This window comes from Falco naumanni, chromosome 1 (genome assembly GCF_017639655.2).
Source record: "Falco naumanni isolate bFalNau1 chromosome 1, bFalNau1.pat, whole genome shotgun sequence".
NCBI classification, from domain to species: domain Eukaryota; kingdom Metazoa; phylum Chordata; class Aves; order Falconiformes; family Falconidae; genus Falco; species Falco naumanni.
Window position 1 is genome coordinate 122,169,679 of NC_054054.1, and position 18,551 is coordinate 122,188,229.

Consider the following 18,551-nt stretch of genomic DNA (forward strand, 5'->3'; position numbering starts at 1 on the left):
TGGTCCCCTGACAAACACAGGGATTGTCACCGATCTGCCAGCCTCCAACGGTGTGTGGCCTAATGGGATCCACCAATGGAAGGATCTCAATAAAGTTTATACGGTTGAATGCATTTTATTGAGGCAGTTAATAGACTGGCTCTGCAGGAATTTAGGACAGAATGGAAAAGACCAGTGACAACACAGCTGCTAAGGGGCTAGATCAGTAGATTTAGAGACAACAGGGACTGTAATTTTGCCTGTTTTTACCACTACACAACTAAAGCAAACAAAACACAAGTGATGGGGTGCCAAACTAAGCAGACACAAAATGTTTTTAGTATAAGAATTAGTCACATATTCATAGTAGTAGGTACCCACGTTCTCTATGCTAGAATGCCATTCAGACTATACAGTCAGTGACAGTAAAAACTGTTTTAATCTAGGCACATTCCTATGTTGCAGTGATTAATATGACAACTAGATGGCTAATACCTACCTGCAATGATTTGTCCCACCTGTGGATACACGGATTGACACAAAGTGTATACTCAAGACACGCAGTGTTAAGCAGTGATGGAGGCTAACCTCAGAAGGCAGAACAGTTAAAAAAAAGAAGAGGGAAGGTGTTATACAGACATCAGCAGTATCCCCTGGAGAGGGATGCATAAAGCTGAAATAGAGCAAAGTTATGCCACATAAAGGGCAGTCACTGTGCTGACTACCTAGAGTTTATAAACAATTTAATAATACAGTTTATAAGTAAATATTGCCTGCTAAGTACAGATAAATCATTTCAGGATAATTTATCCATTTACAGTGTCATTAAGTTAATGTACGGCACTTCCCCAAACATACAATGTGCTACACTGTGAATTCAAGTTTGCATTCTAAACTACCCCCATCTCTATCCAGCTTACTGTAGATCTCTTGAAAAGTCACAAAGTAATGAGCATATTTTAAATGTTAGGCATTTTTCTTTAAGACATCTGGGAATCTCTTCAGTGGCTGGTCACTGGATTGAGTGTGTTTGCACCTATAAGCAGATGCCTTACTGTGTAAGGAAAGGGATTTTGACCAAAATATGTATTTTATGTGGAGTCTTTTAAAATTACTTTTCTTTAATCCTCACATATTTTCCTGGAGAGCTTTGCCCTGGTAGTTTGTTAGTTTCTGCCAGTTTTGTCTAGCACATTCTTGGTATCTGAAGTAAAAGAAACAGGGTTCGTGTCTCTTCAAATTCTTCTGTGTTCCTTCACAAACACACCACAATTTAGCTATAGAATTATTTGCATTCACCACAGATATGAGGGCCTCTTTTGTTGCTGAAAATGATCTGAATAATTTTAAAAACAGAACAGAAAATGGATATTATAGTTAATGACCCTAACAGAAAATATTTGAAGTGTCCATTATGAATAATTTGGTAGAGGAATAATTTTGTATCATCTCTGACATTTGGTTACAGGGAGGTTAAGATAAGCACCTAGCTCTTCAGTAAATTCACATCAGAAGGGCTTCATAGATAGCAAAGGAATATCCACTAGACCAACACTGAGTGCTTTTGAAAATTGCATCCTTTATCTTTACATTACTGGGCAAAAATAGGAAGTTCTGTCAAAACAAGTGAATTACTTTGCAGTGTTGCCTTCAACAAAGGCTTTGGGTCGTAAGTCTTTCTGATGTTCTCCATTAAAAGTTGGACTAAATACTGCTGGACCAAATACATCGGAGGATCCACAATTCAACCCACAAACACAACCTGGGGAAAAACTTTTCCTTCTGTAACTGAATGATATGACTGTAGGGGAAGGGTTTGAGAAACATTATGTGTCTAGGGTTTTTTTTTAAAGTCAATAGAACTGATGTCAGTGAGCACAAAATTTCAAAAAATACCACTCTCCTGATATGTGATGAATAACTGTCATTTTACGATTTGCATTTTTTCTAGAATTTGCTGGGAACTCACAACTTAGGCAGAGTTTTTTATGAGCCAATCAAGGATCGACACGGCAATATGCTGATAGTTACTATAAGAGAAGTGGAGAGTCTTTATTCATTTTTTAATGGCAAATGGATGCAGGTATCCAAACTACAAAGCCAGAGGAAATCCCTCTCAACTCCAGAGGAGCCAACAGCATTAGACATCTTGCTTATAACAATCCAGGTAGCGCTTTACTTCTCTTACTGTATGTTATTTGCTTTTGTAAAGCCTGTGCCAGAGCCCTGATTTTTGGAAGAGTCTTGTAGAATTTTAGGCCTTAATCCAGTGCCCAATAAAATTAATGGCAAGGCTCCCATTGAAAGCGAAGACTTATATTACTTCCAGTGGGTCTGGGATCAGATCCTTAATATGTAAAATATCCATGAGATTCTAAAGAAATTACTTCAAAGACCTAGCAGAGAATAGTAGTTTCTATCAGTTTCGGGAAATCATGCTGTAGAATTCTGTAGCAAGGGATATAAAACCCTTTAAAATTCTGTGGGATGTTCTTAAGCACCTATACAGACACTTACAATTTCTACACTCCATAAGATTTTTCCATCCAACCTTGAACATTAAATCTAGGTTTAAAACCTTACTGTTCTACTTAATAAACTTGTTCTGTGAGGTTCCTTGGAGCCTGGTATAGTTGCTAAAGAATTCTTTACTGCCCGTAAGCCTCCTTTAATTTCTGCATAATATGGCCCTGGGCTTCACAGTTAGAAAAATACCAAGGTAAGGATCGATCTTAGAAGTTGTTTTGCATAGTCAGTTCAGTTAACATCTTTGAGAAGTGTGGGTTTTCAGCCCTGCAAGAATCAAGGTATCTGTGACCTCAAGTTAAGAATAGATAGCTCACATAAAGATTAACACATGTCCTCTGTAGGTAACAGCAACCGATTCCTCACAAAATGTCAGGAGCCAATCTCTCTAAAACTCAGTTGCACAGTTACCCAAAATACTAGAAGACAAGCCATTGTCTTCGTCCCTTCTTTAGCACCCTCAACTAGATGATGACTGCTATGGTTAATTTTTGAATTAAAGGCACTTTCCTGGGCAGAGACTGTGCTTTTTGTACCGGAAACTGACAGGCAATCAAAATACACATTACCAGGTTTTAGAAACGTTAAAAAATTTCCAAAAGACAATAAAACTTACCTGATCTATGTTAGATTTAATGTATTAAAATGTGTTAAAGGTGTAGAAAAATGTCAATCTGGGCAAAAGTTTTATATTAGGAAACCCAAAATGCAGGCCTGATCAGATTTCCACAGAGATCCTAGTGGAAAAAATGTTCCCCTAATGGTTTACACATTCCTATCTAATGCCCACCCTTTCTTCTATTACTTGTTTAATCATCGAATGGGTATTTTGTTCATGAAGTGCTTGTGAAAATGAGGGTCTAATTGCATTGGTCAGAGCCAAGCATAGCACTGGCAGATAATTTGATGGTTCCAAGAGTAAAGGCATGAGGCCAGGTGTCTTAATCCTCACCCACTGCAGAAGCACACATTTCTCAGGATGGCAGCGGACATCATTTTTAGGGTAGCTTTGGGGGACTGCTATACACAGCCTTAAAAATGTCTCCTGGCTTCTGCAAATACACCATCGTTATTAATTCCTTGTAAGCTCTATTTGTTGATAAATACATCTGTTCAGAAAACATAGCCTTTAATTAAATTCTGCAAACCAGCAACCTCCATACTCATAGAGCTCACACTCATACTCATACTCTTCCTGTTGACAGCAGGTGATACAGAAACAGTTTTTGAGAGATGTAGGCTGGGACTCCACAGGGATTTCTTTGGTGACAGTACTGGCTTATGCAGCCCCTCTCTCCCACCTTCCCCAGGTGACAGTTTTTTCCCAGTGCTGCTCTGCTCCATCGGTGTAGCTGTGTACCAAACGCAAACTAGGGAACTGCTCTGGCTGAAAAATGACTGCGCTTTTTCCTGAGTTGTTTTTCAGCTGAATCAGTTCTGTGACCCAGCTCCCTGCTGAAATGATCAGACAGGATCGCAGAAGTGGGTGTTATTTAAGCTAGTTTAAATACTACAGTTGTAGAAGATTGAAACCTCAGGGGTTTAGGCCCAATTCCTGCATGACGTGGAGGGAACCTGTGTATGGCTTTAAGTAAAAACTTGTCCAAGTGCATCCAAACTACCAGAGATTATTTATACCTTCAAGCATGTGCTTAAATGATTTGTGAATTGGGAACACTGTTGAAACAAAAAGACAGCTATAAAAACATTTGTTGCTTTTTGATCCCAAACTCTTCCACTTATGTGGAGAAAAAAAATAAGATTTTTATGTAGGACTGTTTCTCTTAAAACAGGACATACTTTCCTATCACAAACGAAGTCAGCAACGCCTCCCTCCCGGCTTGTATCTGGGTTACCTTAAACTCTGCAGTTCCGTGGATCAAATCAAAGTGCTTGTGTTGCAGAAGTTGCCTAACGTCCTGTGTCATGTTAAAATCCGAGACAACAGCAATGTCTCCAAGTAAGTGAATATATGCATACTTACACACACATATGTAGGAAGAGAACATTTGCTTTAAGTTTGAAACAACCGATCAAATCTAAACACTAAGGCAATTCTGCCATTGCAAAATGATAGGTGCCAGCAAAGTTTGGCTCAGGTGCGTAGCATCACAGAGATCAGCACTGAACCAAACAGGCACCCTGCGTGCACCCAGCAGTCTGAAGGGCTGTCCAGAACACGCACATACGAGCCCTCTGGCTTCCAAGGACAGTGTCCTGTAGTCACTCAGATTCTGCACAGTGGTGATGATCTTCATGTTTCTGTTAGGAAGATCACAGCCTGAAGCCCTGATTCAGCCTCCAGTGAATTAAATGTCACCCTTTCTACTGATTTTCACTGACCATGCGGTGTTGGTGATCTTTCTGTGTATGCCCTTGTGTAATATCTGGTTTCTCACTCTAATCCACAGCAAACATGCAGCAACTGAAAAGACATATTCAGACAAATGCTATCAGCCCTTGAACTGCTGTGCTCTGGCAAAGCCGTTCTCCCCCTTGGCCATTGCTTCCCTTGTCTATTGGGCAAGTGCACTTCTTTGTGCTGCCTAGTCCTTGCCCAGCGGGCGATGCATTTTACTGGCTTTTTTCTGGAGCTTTTTAATCCCACATCATTTCAGCAACCAGCTGATAATTTTGCATGAGGAGAAAGGTACTGGATAACTATATGGATAATAAGGATATCCAGAATGCAGTAGTTAAAGCTAACAAAAAATTTGGAAGAAATATAAAGCCTAATGCTTCAGAGTTTATAACAATCTCTGATCCTTGAAGTTTAAGATCAGATCTTTATTTAGGAGCAAATTGTACCACATCTATTACTCATCTTGTAGTGGGGTTTCCTGTAATATTTTTTGTCTTGAATGTTTGGTGCTGGCTGCTTTTCAAGACTGAATACTGGACAGGGTGAATTAAGGATTTGATCCAGAAAGATGATTCCCATGTTTATCTGGTCTAAAATGGATATATTTCGAGCAAACCAGGAAGTTCTTTGGCTCCCGTGAGTTCAAGAGAGTCTGTCACAGAAATTAAACTTCCTGCTAATTGTCACTGTTGGGATTTCCAATGCATGTTTTTTTAAAATAACATGGTAGATAAGGAATGAAGTATGCAAAAAAGAAAACCGGAGTGTGAAGCCTTAGTGAAATATGTCAAAGGTAGTTGGACTTTCAGAGGTTTGCAAGGAATGTTCAGCCTGATGTACATGTGCTAGAAAAATTAAACTTTTCAAGTCAGATTTTTAACCATAAACAATCAGGATTGCACAAGTTTAGAATGTTTTGCTGTATGAGGATTAAACTATCAACAGATCCCAAATGCACATACACTGAATTCCTGCTTGTGCATTGAACTTTTGTTATATTTCTAATTTTAACTTGACTCAACATACAGAGATGAGTGGGAATGGATCCAAACACTTTCTGGCTCAGAATCTGTGGAAAGTATGGATCATACTTCAGACTGCCCTACTCAATTGTTCTTGTATGAGCTCCAGATGGCAGTGAAAGCTCTCCTTAAACAGATCAATCTACCTCTGCATCAGGTATTTTCCTTTATGGTATTTATCACCTTTTTAAAAACTGATTCTTAAGAACACAACTAAAAGCTACAAACTGTGTAACTTGCAAGTAGGTATTAAATGTTATGGCTACAAGAAAAGAACAGCAGAGAAGTTTTGTATTCCATTATCCTAAGTGTGCATGCAGGGAACATCTTCAATAAGACACGTATTTTCCTGCATATGTGAACATACAAGTATTAAGACACAAATTTTCAGTGAGTTCCTATTTCTGCATCTGCTAGCATATTTGTGCAACCTCAGGCAGGTGCAAATAAGCACTTTTGAATGAAACTAGTAGTTGCGAGCACCTTTACCCAGCTGGCAAAGAAAAATAGGTATTTTTCCAGGCAAGCAGGGCAACTGACTGTCCATTTGGAGGTAATAGTGAGGATGTATGGAAGCCCTGCCGAAGGCACAGTGTTTTGCTATTCTTTTACACACAGATAAACACAGCACTTTTAAAACACATAGTTCCAGACCTCCAGATTGCTGTGGGTGAGGAGAGGTATCTGGCTTCTGGCTTTACATTTAGGTACAAGAAATGCCTATGTGAATAAATAAAGTCAGGGAGGATAATCTATGATGCGAAGGATCCATGAAGAAATAAGCTAAGGAGTTTGTTTATTGTTTACATGAATCCCATTTTATTTTTGTCTACAAGAGTAAAGAGGGCTTGAAGTAGAAGTAAGTAATCTTTATATTCAGTTCAAGGTCCATTTGTGCAGCTAGAAAGATGTGGCCTTAAAATAAATTAATCTGGTTCTACATTTCTTGATTTTGAAAGGTTTAGGTTTTGCTTTTAAAAAGGAATCCATCAGTGCTGCACCGTCTAGCCTGTGAAGAGCCAAGTAAATCTCAAGTAGATCCAAAATTAAGACAGATGGCGTGCTGCTTTGTGGTCAGTCACTGTAATTCAATAGGGCTCTGTACAGGTCTCTGTGCTGGTGTATTTTCTTGGAGGTTTGGAGGTTATAGCTTTTGTGCCTTTTTTTTTTTTTTCTTTTGAGCTAGGGACTAAAATATTTCAATGTGCAATATGTTCCTTAGGCTGCAGTTCAGCCAAGCATTTAAGCTCATCTATTGTGCATGAGAGAGAGACATAAACATGACCTTGCAGTTAACATAGTTGTAAATGTTTTGATGACTCAGGACTAAACTTCTATGTTAATGAATTGAATTTTTAATTCAACAGATTTATTTAAGTATTTTTATTATTTTTGTGGTAAACCATATCATGGACAGTGACACCGGTGCATACCCGGGGCAAAATGCAGCGCTGCACACAGCAGCTCTACGGCAGCCTCAGGCCAACTCCTGTGTGTGCCATTTTCTCGTGCTGCAGCACTTGTTAAACCTTTTCAGTGCTGTGTTGAGGGAGAGCTGCATATTTCTCTTAACCAACCCTAAATTGAATCTTAAAGGTTTTTAATTGAATCCATTTTCATGTTTTCACATAATTATGCAATCATAATCTTGAAAAGCACATGGCATGTGATCATTTTCTGCCTAATAAGAAACATAAATGTTGTTTTCAGGGGGGTTGTGCCTGTGTGTGTTGTTTTAATGTGGAACATTGCAGCTTTAAATCTTTATTTTATGTAGTGACATGAACCCACATTTAGCGCTCCCCCCCCCCCCAAATATTTATGTTTTATAAAAATTCCAAGCTTGATGTTGTGCAAATTTTCTTTAATGTTTTATATCATTTGGGGTGTTGTTTATATAAGTGCCATGTTGTAATTCTCTCCTATTTCTTCCCCCGCGCGTGTCCCTCTACAGGCTAAGCACTTCCGTCTGTATACACAGGAGGTGTTGGAACTGGGTCACAATGTCTCCTTTCTTCTCCTGCTCCCCGCCTCAGACGACGTCTGCACTGCCCCAGGACAGAATAATCCTTACACCCCACACTCAGGATTTCTTAACCTCCCTCTTCAGATGTTTGAACTCGGTATAGTAGCTTGCTTCACCTAGAAATATTAACCCAGTCTCCTTATAATAAAATCACAAAGTTGTATCTGTTTTCCCCCTTGTCCCAGTGGAGAGTCAATAAATCACACGATGGCTTTGGCAACAACACTACCTATAACTGTGTACAAGTTATAGAGGGAGCAGAGCGGTTAAAGCATATACTGTAGCCATCGTTATTGAAATGCAAAGCGTAGACCAAAGCCCACAGTTATCCAGTATGTGTCTATAAGCTTATTTGGAAGATGATGTTCTTTAAAAAACAGAACCAAAAATTACACACAACATAGCAAGGCTGGAGCGTGAAAGGAGATGCAAAAAAAAAGAAAAAAAATCCCTCTAAATTGTCACAAGAATAATCACTAGTTTTGTAGAGAATAATTTTTACAGTTCCTTATTGCAGATGGTCTGCAAGGTCTGACTGCCCTCACAATTTAGTGAAAGGTCTGAGTGGAGTTTCCCACAATGAGGGTCATGTTTTTCCTGGGGAAATGCAGAAGACTCAGTCCTATTGCTCTGGTGCAGGAAAAGCCTGTTGTGAAAAATGCCAAAGCACTGGACTTGAATCTGCTTCTCTAGGGAGCTCATCCTCTGCTGTAGCAAATTCAACCCTCTTGTTCCACTGCATTGCTGACTGGGTAAGAATTCCCTAAAACAGAGTTTTCCAGCTATCTCACTGAGGCATAAGATGCTTTAGCTTCAAGGTCCTCTATTTCTCATTTCTTCTCCTTCAGTCCACAGAGGAAAGAAAGGTTCCACATAAAAGCAGCTCATAAAGAATTAATAGTTCTTTATAGGAAGAATATTATAAGTATGGGGACTGCTGAGCCTTACACATTAGTCTCTTCTGTTTCTTTCTGGACTGTAAAACTGGATTTCTTTCCTCTGCCTTGGAGAAGGCACAAAGACACGAGCCAAAACGGATGGAGTCAGTACACAAGGAGCCACTACAGCATACGTGTCTCGTGGCAACTGTGAGCTCAGTGATATCTCTCTCTGGTGTTTATGTGACATCACAGAATCAAAGAGTCATAGAACTGTTTAGGTTGGAAAAGACCTTTGAGTCCAACCGTTAACCCAGCACTGCCAAGCCCACCACTGAACCATGTCCCTAAGTGCCGCATCTACATGTCTTTCAAATACCTCCAGAGACAGTGACTCAAGCACTTCCCTGGGCAGCCTGTTCCCGTGCTTGACCATTACCACACTGTTCCTGAAACACCATTTCTAAGTGCTGTTGGAGTCACTAATGTAGGAGAACAACGACTAGTTGTTAATGGAGGGTCTTACCAGGACTGCATTTCTGCAGTCACAATAGATCCATGACCTGCCATCATCCAGCACCACAAGCTTTATTTGGATCAGGCAGGAATACCTGATTGTGTTTATGCCACACCAACCACAGCAAAGTGGTGTCTGTGACAGCACTGGGGTTTTATGCTGGTTGTGGGAGGACAGATGACAGCTGAGCTGCCACAAAATTGTGAGTTGTACAGACAGACAATACATAAACTGGTGTAATCTGTCAAGGCAAAGTTACCCCCTCAAAATAAAACTAACATAACTGAACTAGAAGAGTTACTTCAGTGCTTTGGGTCATATAACCATGGCTGCAGTGCCCTAAAGCCAGACCTATTACCGTCCTGACACGCAACCCTGAAGCCTACAGCTGGGCTGTGTATTGAGCATGTCATTTCTCCCTGTGAGAGGTGGCTGCTGCATCTGCTGTGCAAATTAATGCATGAAGCATCTTCACCTCTGGTGAAATTAACCTCCACACAGACTATTTAATGCTCTTTATATGGTATACAGGCCAGGGGCAGGAGTCATTCTCACTTCTGCGACGTATTATGAGTTGGGCTGACAAAGCAATAGACACTGAATGGGACGATGCAGTACAGCTGAACGTGACAGAGTAATCTCTCAAAAATCATTCTGGGTGCAGACCTCTGTTTAGCAGTGGAAAAGCACTTCATGGTGGAGAAAACAGTATGGAAAGCTGGATTTTACTTTTGAATATTTTTTTTAAAGTAAGCAATCATCTGGCCAAAGGCAGATGACATTTCTGTATGACTTATTATATATGTATCCCTGATGTTCTATAAAGTGACTGTGATTCACATCTCAAATATTAGAAGCTTCCATTCCCCATTAGCTGGTGGCTACCAAATATATAATTGCATAACCACAAAAGACTATGTTGAAGTAACATTTGTTAAAGTAACATTAAAGGGTCTGACTTAAAACCACAAAGGCTAGAAACTTCAGCACTGAAGCTGAAACCGCAGCTGTAATTCACTCAAGAGTCCACCACATATGGCATATATACTGTAAGACCACACAGTATTCAGACTAGATCCCTGCAATATCTCGGCATCATTGAGAAACCAGAATGTAGAGTTCTTTCTTTCACTCTTTTTTGTGGGATTTCTATGTTCAGATTAAGCCTTTATTGTTATGCTAATTCCGCTTCTGTGATTGGGTTTCTTAGTTTGAGAAATTCTCTTCAATTATTCTTACCATGTTGTTTGCAAGGGACAAGTAGACATATAACACTGGTTTTGTTTCTTTTTTAATATTTATGATAAGGATAATATATGCAATTTACACTTTAAACACCCTGAAAAATACGCCACAATCCATACAAGCAGCAGTAGTAAGCCAACTGGCATTTGCTGCTGTAACAAAATCACGCTGTATGCTTGCATTTATTGAAGCACCAATGAATGGGGAGGTATTTCTGAAAACTTGTTCTCCCTCAGCAAGCTTTGGTATGTCTGTACTGCAGTTCGTAGAGATAACTGGTAGGTTTTGCCTGAGCAATTGCAGATTCTGGAATAATGTAGCTTTAAGAGGCCAGGTAAATTAACATTTGTGAAGCTCCATGGCACTGCAGCCGGACTCCGTTATCTAGTTACCTCTTCTAAAGGTAGCTCAGAGAGCTCTGTGCTGCTCCAAAGTCAAATTACACAAAGCAAGAGGTCATGCCTGAACTTGCTGGGTTACCCTTCTGCATCAGAGTTCAGAGGATGATGATAACACCTAAAAGAGTCTTGTTTCACCCAAACTGTGATATCACTGAAATGCTTTTACTACTAAGTCATTTACATTTAAGTTACTATTTAAGCTATTCTAGCCCATGAGAAAGTTATCATCCTTCAAAATGATACTTTCTTTCTGAAACACTCAATTAAAAAAATAAAAGATGAGTTCCATTTTCCAGTCATGTCACTACTTTCTTGATAAAAGAAATTATGAGCTATAAAAGCCTTAGAAAGAGCCTTTCTAATTAAGGCAAGATAGCCTCTGGAGTTGCATACTACGGACCTGATTATCCCTTCACTTAGATATAAATTAGAAATTGCTCTTTTGAAATCAGTGAAGTTACAGAGTAAATCCAATGTAAATGAGAGGAGACTAAGAGCTTGTATTATTTATTTCTAGCTTAAAGTAACTCACCCAGAGTTGGTAATTGTATTTAATAAAGTTTGTGTACTGAAGACTAAGGATTTCATATTTCATAACCAGAATATAACAATGTTTCCTTTGCACTTGGTCTTTTCACAGTTCATTTTTGCTGTTACAAGGAAAAATTTATAAGCCTGTATTGCCGCCTTTCTGCTGTCATAGAGCTGGACTCTCTGAAAACCCAGCAATCCCTAAGGGAAGCAATTTCAGACAGTGAAGTCGCTGCAGCCAAACAAAGACACCAGCAAGTTATAGACTACATACAGGTAATAGTCTGTTTCTGACTATTCCAAGGAGATTTTAAGGTGGCTTTCTTAAAAACTGCATAGGGCTGTAATTTGAAATCTAAATGGAGAATTATTCACAGACATCATAAAAAGAGCAGTTGTATCAAAAGTGCAATTCTGTTTTTATGAAATTCAAACCCAGAACATGATTTCCTTAGTAGTTGCTTTTATACAAGGATTTTTATGGGTAAAATCAAATGACAGTTATACTAGACTGTTATAAAGAAATGTGTCAGTCTGCCTGTAAAACTCCCTCCCATCTAATGTAAGTAGCACTATGCTTGGGCATTCATTTGTGCAATCGTTTTTCTCTGTCTTCCTTAACTGAGAACATTTTTCATTATGATAACTTGCCAATTTAAAAAAAAAAAATGAAAATTCAGACTAGGTTGTGGAGACAATCTTCACCAACGATATCACAGTGAAGAAAGCAGCTCTGCATTTAAGATGGCAGTTTAGCCCAAAAAGCATCTGTAAGTCAGTCCAGCACTATGCAGTAATATTGCTTCAGTCCCTCAACGCAGACGGACCACAAATGTTACCATACTTGTCTACTTTGCTTAGCCTTTGTCTCTCACACTGATTTTCCTGTACTGTTCCCGGATCAGGACTTCAGCTGCTCGACTCAGGGATGTTCAAACTACACCCCACTGTGCAGCACAGCCAGGCCTGCCCTTTCGCAAACCATTCTGGCAATTGCTTATTTATAGATAAAACTCATGACCTTTGCATTGTGCATCTATGGACATAGTTGATTTGTCATTCTACAAGTGAGGTGCAGATAATTTTACAGCTCTATATTCTTCATATTCAAGCAACCTTCTGTTGGAATAGAGGCCAAGACAACCATTTATCCCATTTATAATGGGATTCGGCCCTCCATTATTACGAACAAGATGATAAGATTTCTGTTCTTCTTTGCTTTGAAGTCAGATCCTCCTTGCCTTGCCCACTTTGAAGCTTCTGGCAACTTGGCATGCAGCAGAGAGGAATCTTCCATTGTCCTTTCACCGGTCAGTCCTCTCCTTCCTTCTCATCTTCCCATTCTCACGCTCAGAAAATCTAGCTTTTTCCCAGTGTGCAAGAGCATTTGGAAAAATCTTATCCTTCACATCAAAAATAAGTTTATGTATATTAATATGCATACACTGTACAGACAGTTCTGTGTTCCTCTTCTCCATGTGACTTCTCCATGTGACTCCATGACGTATATATGTGACTCAGTGTTTGAGTCAGATACATACGCTGGGAAAATATGGGAGAATATTTTAAACTTCAGTGCTTTGTGCTGAATTATTGTGACAGTGTATTAGCCTTGTCAGGTTTCCTCTCAAATGAAAACCAGCTGTATTCCACCTATTGGCAAAGTATCTCAGCCCACCACATACCACAATCTTCAATGGTGACCACAAAACCGCAAGAGCATTTGTGTGATCCTACATCTAAGACAGTGTTGAAGTCACTACACAAACCAAACATTGTAAAGAGCAAGGGAGTCTGTATAAATGCTGTTCTGAAAATGAGTCAGAGGGCAACTGAAAAGTAAAAATTAAAAAAAAAAACCAAAAAAAACCCAAAACAAAACAAAACAAAAAAACCCACAACCAAAAACCAACCAGCAGATAAGGTACTTTGAGTGTCTTTACCAGAATATTACACAGCCAGCAAGAAAAGAAATATACAGGCACTGAAACTAAACCTGAAGTTAAACTGCAATTTATAATGCTTCAAATGTTCCTAAAGTGTAAAAGAATCATTAAGATGACTGGTCCGTTATCCCAGGAGACACTACAGAATGGCATCAGGATTAGCATTTTATTAAACTGCATGCAGTACTAATTTTGTTCAGGGCTGAGGGAGGATCACGGAAAGGAAACCTAAAATCTCCAAAATCAAATAGGTGGGACGTTTGCTAACTGACATTCTCTTCATGGAGCTACACTGAAGTCTTGAAATGATGTAGGATTATGAATTAATTCTGAACCATTCACTATTCTTATCAGTGTATGTTCTTAGCTCAAATTGACTCAGTGGCAAGGCTTGCACTGACATCATTGGAGTCGGGATTTCACCTTTATGTAAAAGTGGCCATAGTAGGTCAAAACAAAGATCCAGCTATCCAGCTATCCTGTCCCCCAAACCTCTCACCAAGAACTACCCTAGCTAATCTGGCATCTACGGTATCCCTCAGCAATGAACTTCACACTTTGAATGTGCATTTTAGGAAGAAGCATCTCCAGGTAAGAGTATGTGTTGGAGGACTTAGAATGTATCAGTCTGCAGTCCCATTTTCACTGACCCCTCCGCCACTGCCCGATTTGATAATACTGCACGAAGTACCCCTCCCTCTTGCCTGTCCCTTTACTGACCCAGGGCTCTCGTTCTTGCATTCCTGCAGAATGCAGCTTGTGTAACTGCATAGGGCTGTAATTCCCCTGAAACATTGCAGTATTACTATGAAGGATCACTTCTTTAAATGCAGAATCTTCTGTAGAAAGAGGAGTACAAGGGAAGTTCTAGAAGGGATACTGGAGCAGAAGGACATGATACAGCCACTGTAATTTGCTGGTTGCAGCAGCATTTGCTCAGTCATCAAACATCTTGAATTACTTTGAAGATGTTAAGTGTTCCATTATTAAAAGACTCTCAAGACCCACATTAAACAGCATCTTTCTCTCTGCAGATACTTAAAGCTATATCCTAATATTGATTGTCTCATTTGTCTCTTATTGCCATCAACAGGCATGTCTTAGAACTGTCTTAGTGTAGATTTATACTGTTAAAATGTATACAGACCGGAATGATGGTAAGGGAGAAACCTGCAGTTTGGCTCATACCTGTGCTTCAACCCTCCATGTATATATATATATTCTTCCACATGTATGTATATTCTTCTGTTAAGAACTAGGTTTGATCTGAGCACTCTGCTTTTGAACACAATCCTGGATTTGCAAGGATGCTCAAGAAGTCTTGCTTTCATTCCAACACAGAACGAAATCAACTTTCAAGTGTGCTACAAAATTGATCAAATTTCTTACTCCATCGTAAGACAATTTTCATTTCCTTTCCATGTCAGAGTTTAGGCCTGGATTCACCCCTGTTAACTACAGGTTTTTAACTGAGGTACCTAATTTGAGAGTGTGATGGCTCTAAGCAGCCTCTGCAGTGGTGGAAGAGAACAAGCACCTAACCAAAGGCAGTTCTAACACCTGAATCTGAAGTGTCCTGTCAGGGGATCCTGCTTCTGTTGGCAGTGACTACACACCTACTTGGACACCTGAAGAAAGTACATACTTAGATAAAATTAATACACAGACTTCACTGTACTTTTTCACCATTTTTTTCTCTACAGCAAATTGATGAGATCTGGAGAGAAATGAGATGGATCACAGAAGCACTGCAGTATGCAAGATACAAGCAGCCAGCAGCTGGCCTACCCATAAAGAAGCTTGTGGATCTTTCAGAGGAACACTCTCAAAAGAAAATCAGTTCAACCTCTTCACATCTAGATTGTCTTCCTTCACCTCCCCCTTCACCTGAGGCTAGGACACAAAGGAGAAAAGCTGTGAATGGTAAGAGAACTTTTCTTTGTTCGTCAGGTGAAATCCTTGAACTCACTTGTAACAGTTCTTTTTCTAAAAGGAGTGAACCTTTCCCATACCTGCCAAGGTATTTTAACAATCATTTTACCAAAATTTGCAACTTGATACCCTGAGATCCTTCTACAATCTTTACAATCATTTTTTTGTTTCAACTACTCGGAATAATCACTCATCAGCCAACTGTGTCACCTCGCTGTTCCAGATCATTTAACAAACAGGTTGGAAGAGACAAGTGTTATCACTGACTTCTCCATGATGTCCAGAATTAGTAAAATCCATCCACAGTGAAAGCTGGCTACCTCACTTGTTGTCTACACCGACCATCTGTGATTAATAAATAAAGGGAGCTTTCCCTTCATCTCAATTACAACTTCATTGCTTCAAAACCTGTGGTAAAGAAGCCTGTCAAATGCTCTGCGGAAATCTCAGGTTGCCTGTGTATTAATTGTGCAAATTCAGCGTTTTATTAGACTGGTGAGACATGAGTTACTAAGAAAAAGCTACTGACCCTTTCTCATCACTCATCTATCTACTCTACACTATAGTTTGTAATAGTTTGTCCAGAATCTAAGTCAGACTTTTCCATAGTCTCCATGTGTCACCTTCTCTTTCTCTGATCATCATTTTCTTTCCTTGCTTTGAGTGTTCCTCTGCTTTGAAGCCATTCTTTCCAATGCTCCTCTTGCTTTGTTTTGACAGTGCAAATTTTAGTGCCAACAGTAGTTTGATTTAACACTCATTTTCACATACCTCAGTGTTTTCAGTATCTTAGACAAGCACTTTAAAACACAGAATTAAACAAGTAAGTACCCACCTCATTGGCCATTCTCTGAACAGTGGGAAAATTAAACTGATGAAAGAAATGGATCACAGCAAATAAAGATGAAGCAGATTAAACAGTAATACCCAATTTGCTAACAGAATAAGGACTTTGGAGAAAAATGTAAACCATCATTCTGCTGAGCTGTTTTTAAGCAACAATTAAATGAAACAGTAGAAACAAAAGCAGCAGATGCTGTGTTAAACAACTGCCATGAACATTTTGGTAAGGTTGTTTTTTTAAAAAAATTGGCAGGTTTATACAGTTAAGAAAAATTAATAAATCTACTCTGAATAGATAAGGTTAAGAGGAAAGAAACCCAAAGATGGTGGTGCTTTAATTCGCTCCAGCACAGTGGGGTTCTTTCTCAGTATCTCTCTGTGAGCTATTATTTTGCCCCGTATTACAGGCAGAATAATCCTTAGGTCTCGCACCATGTAAAGTAGAGCATTACCTTGTCCTACATGGGCTTGATTCATTATTGCTGCGCTACATGGTAACTTAGGTCAAAGTGAATAGTCAGCACTGTATAGAATCTACTTTTTTTTTTCTTGGATCTAATATAAACCATCCAGCGCATCAACCCATCCTGCCACATATGCCATTATTTACTATTTTATTGATCCTTCTGTAGCCAAAAGAGAGCAGTGATTTCAGTGCTAGCGTGAGTTTTGGTCAACAAATTCAAATGTGAATCGTGCTTTGGATTTGAACATGCATAAAGCACCTGATGGGCAAAAGGGTGGGTTTTGTTCATCTACCTCCATGTCTTGCCTCAAGCCTTTTACACACACATACAGTTGCACCCTACTCACAGTCACAGAGGTATAAATCTGAAGTAACTTAACTGACATCTTTAATAAAACCAGAATCTGGATTAGAGTTTTTCTCTCTCCCAAATCTCCATGTCTAAGAACTCTGGTGAAAACGACATCAAAGAAAACAGATCCCTTCAGAACTTAGTCCCAATTCAAAATCAAATTCTTCCCTGTACTTTTTATAATAAATTAATCCTTTTTGGTTTTGCTAATTCTACCACCACCTCTCTAACACATCTGCAAATCCTCCCTGACTACTGTCTTTGCTGTCACCTAGGCCCATGCACAGTTCCACAGAGGAAACACACACACATTTTAAGATTTGTAGATTTGATTCTAAATTAAGAAAAAAAAAACAAAACCCAAACATAACTGACAATTAAGCAATTTCTCTCCTGTGCTTGTCTTCCTAGCGTTAATCAGTTCTCTTTGCAGATTCCCAGCCCTGCTCAGATGAAGAAGGCTGCTCTGAAGTTTTCCTTCCGACCGACAGTGACTATGACTCCAGTGATGCACTAAGCCCCAGAGAATTAGACCTGATTTATTCCTCCTCACACGACATATCCCAGCAGGCAGGCAGTGGCCTGGGTGGCAGTGCACCTGACGTTCTCCAAGTCCACGACATGAAGCCTTGCCTAACATTGAAAGAAGGCCTGACGGAGGGTAGTGCCTTTGATACTAACGCTGAATGTTGCACAGAGAGTATAGGCAATCTAACGATGTCAGGGCTTACATCAAAAAGCATTGATAAGTCCTCTGGCTCCAAGCAGCCACTGAGCTTTTTAGGGAAAAAAAAGCTAGGGAAACATCAACATTACAACTACTTCAGCCGGCATCATCGTTGGCTGCGTGTGCACAGCGAGACACAGTCTGGCTCTCTGTCTGAAGGTGTGTACACTCAGCATCTCATGAGATCTCCAGACTTGTCTCAAGAACCTACCTCCAGTGAGCAGTTAAAGATTCCCATCTATGGGTCTCGGAGCACTTTCTTACCTCATGCATCCAGCCTTCCAGAAGATGGGAAAGGCAAGTATGAGGAGTCAAGGCAGAATGTCCATAGGATACATGTGGAACCTTGTAAAACACCACTTCTGGGTGAAGAGGACAAGTCCTGGGCAATGAGCGCACAGTCTGTAGAACACAGGGATGTGCACAATGCTATGCAACAGATAATGGGTCCAGATGACCAGTCGGGTTCTGCTGTCTCAGAAGTCTTCAGCAGCACGCTTTAACCCTAGACTTCTGCATTGCTTCCCATTGCTTCACAATGAAATAGTGAGCATTACGCGTGCAGGGCCATTACTTTCCAAACCATTTGTAAAAATCCAGCTTCTGAAATGGCAACTCATGCCACTCGAAAGAACTCTAATCTTTGGACTTCACCGGATTTCTGGTCTTACAGGGGTATCTGTCATGATGCAAGCACTATTATTGGCATCTGCAGCTTTTGCAGGTAGAGTCGTAACAGTCACCACATAACAGAACGATCTGTGGCTGCAAATCTAATAATCAGGTTTTGCAGTTCTC

General features: G+C 39.8%; 1 protein-coding gene across 1 annotated transcript in view; it reads left to right on the forward strand.

Annotated features, from left to right (window-relative positions):
* Window positions 1–18,256, forward strand: part of ANKFN1 (ankyrin repeat and fibronectin type III domain containing 1) — a 62,257-nt gene extending 44,001 nt beyond the window's left edge. The window contains exons 11-17 of the mRNA XM_040585357.1: window positions 1,931–2,146; window positions 4,299–4,465; window positions 5,896–6,046; window positions 7,844–8,012; window positions 11,597–11,763; window positions 15,137–15,356; window positions 17,460–18,256. Of these exons, the coding sequence (XP_040441291.1) occupies window positions 1,931–2,146; window positions 4,299–4,465; window positions 5,896–6,046; window positions 7,844–8,012; window positions 11,597–11,763; window positions 15,137–15,356; window positions 17,460–18,256 (1,887 nt within the window). The remainder of the gene's footprint in view (window positions 1–1,930; window positions 2,147–4,298; window positions 4,466–5,895; window positions 6,047–7,843; window positions 8,013–11,596; window positions 11,764–15,136; window positions 15,357–17,459) is intronic.
* The last annotated feature ends 295 nt before the right edge of the window (window positions 18,257–18,551 follow it).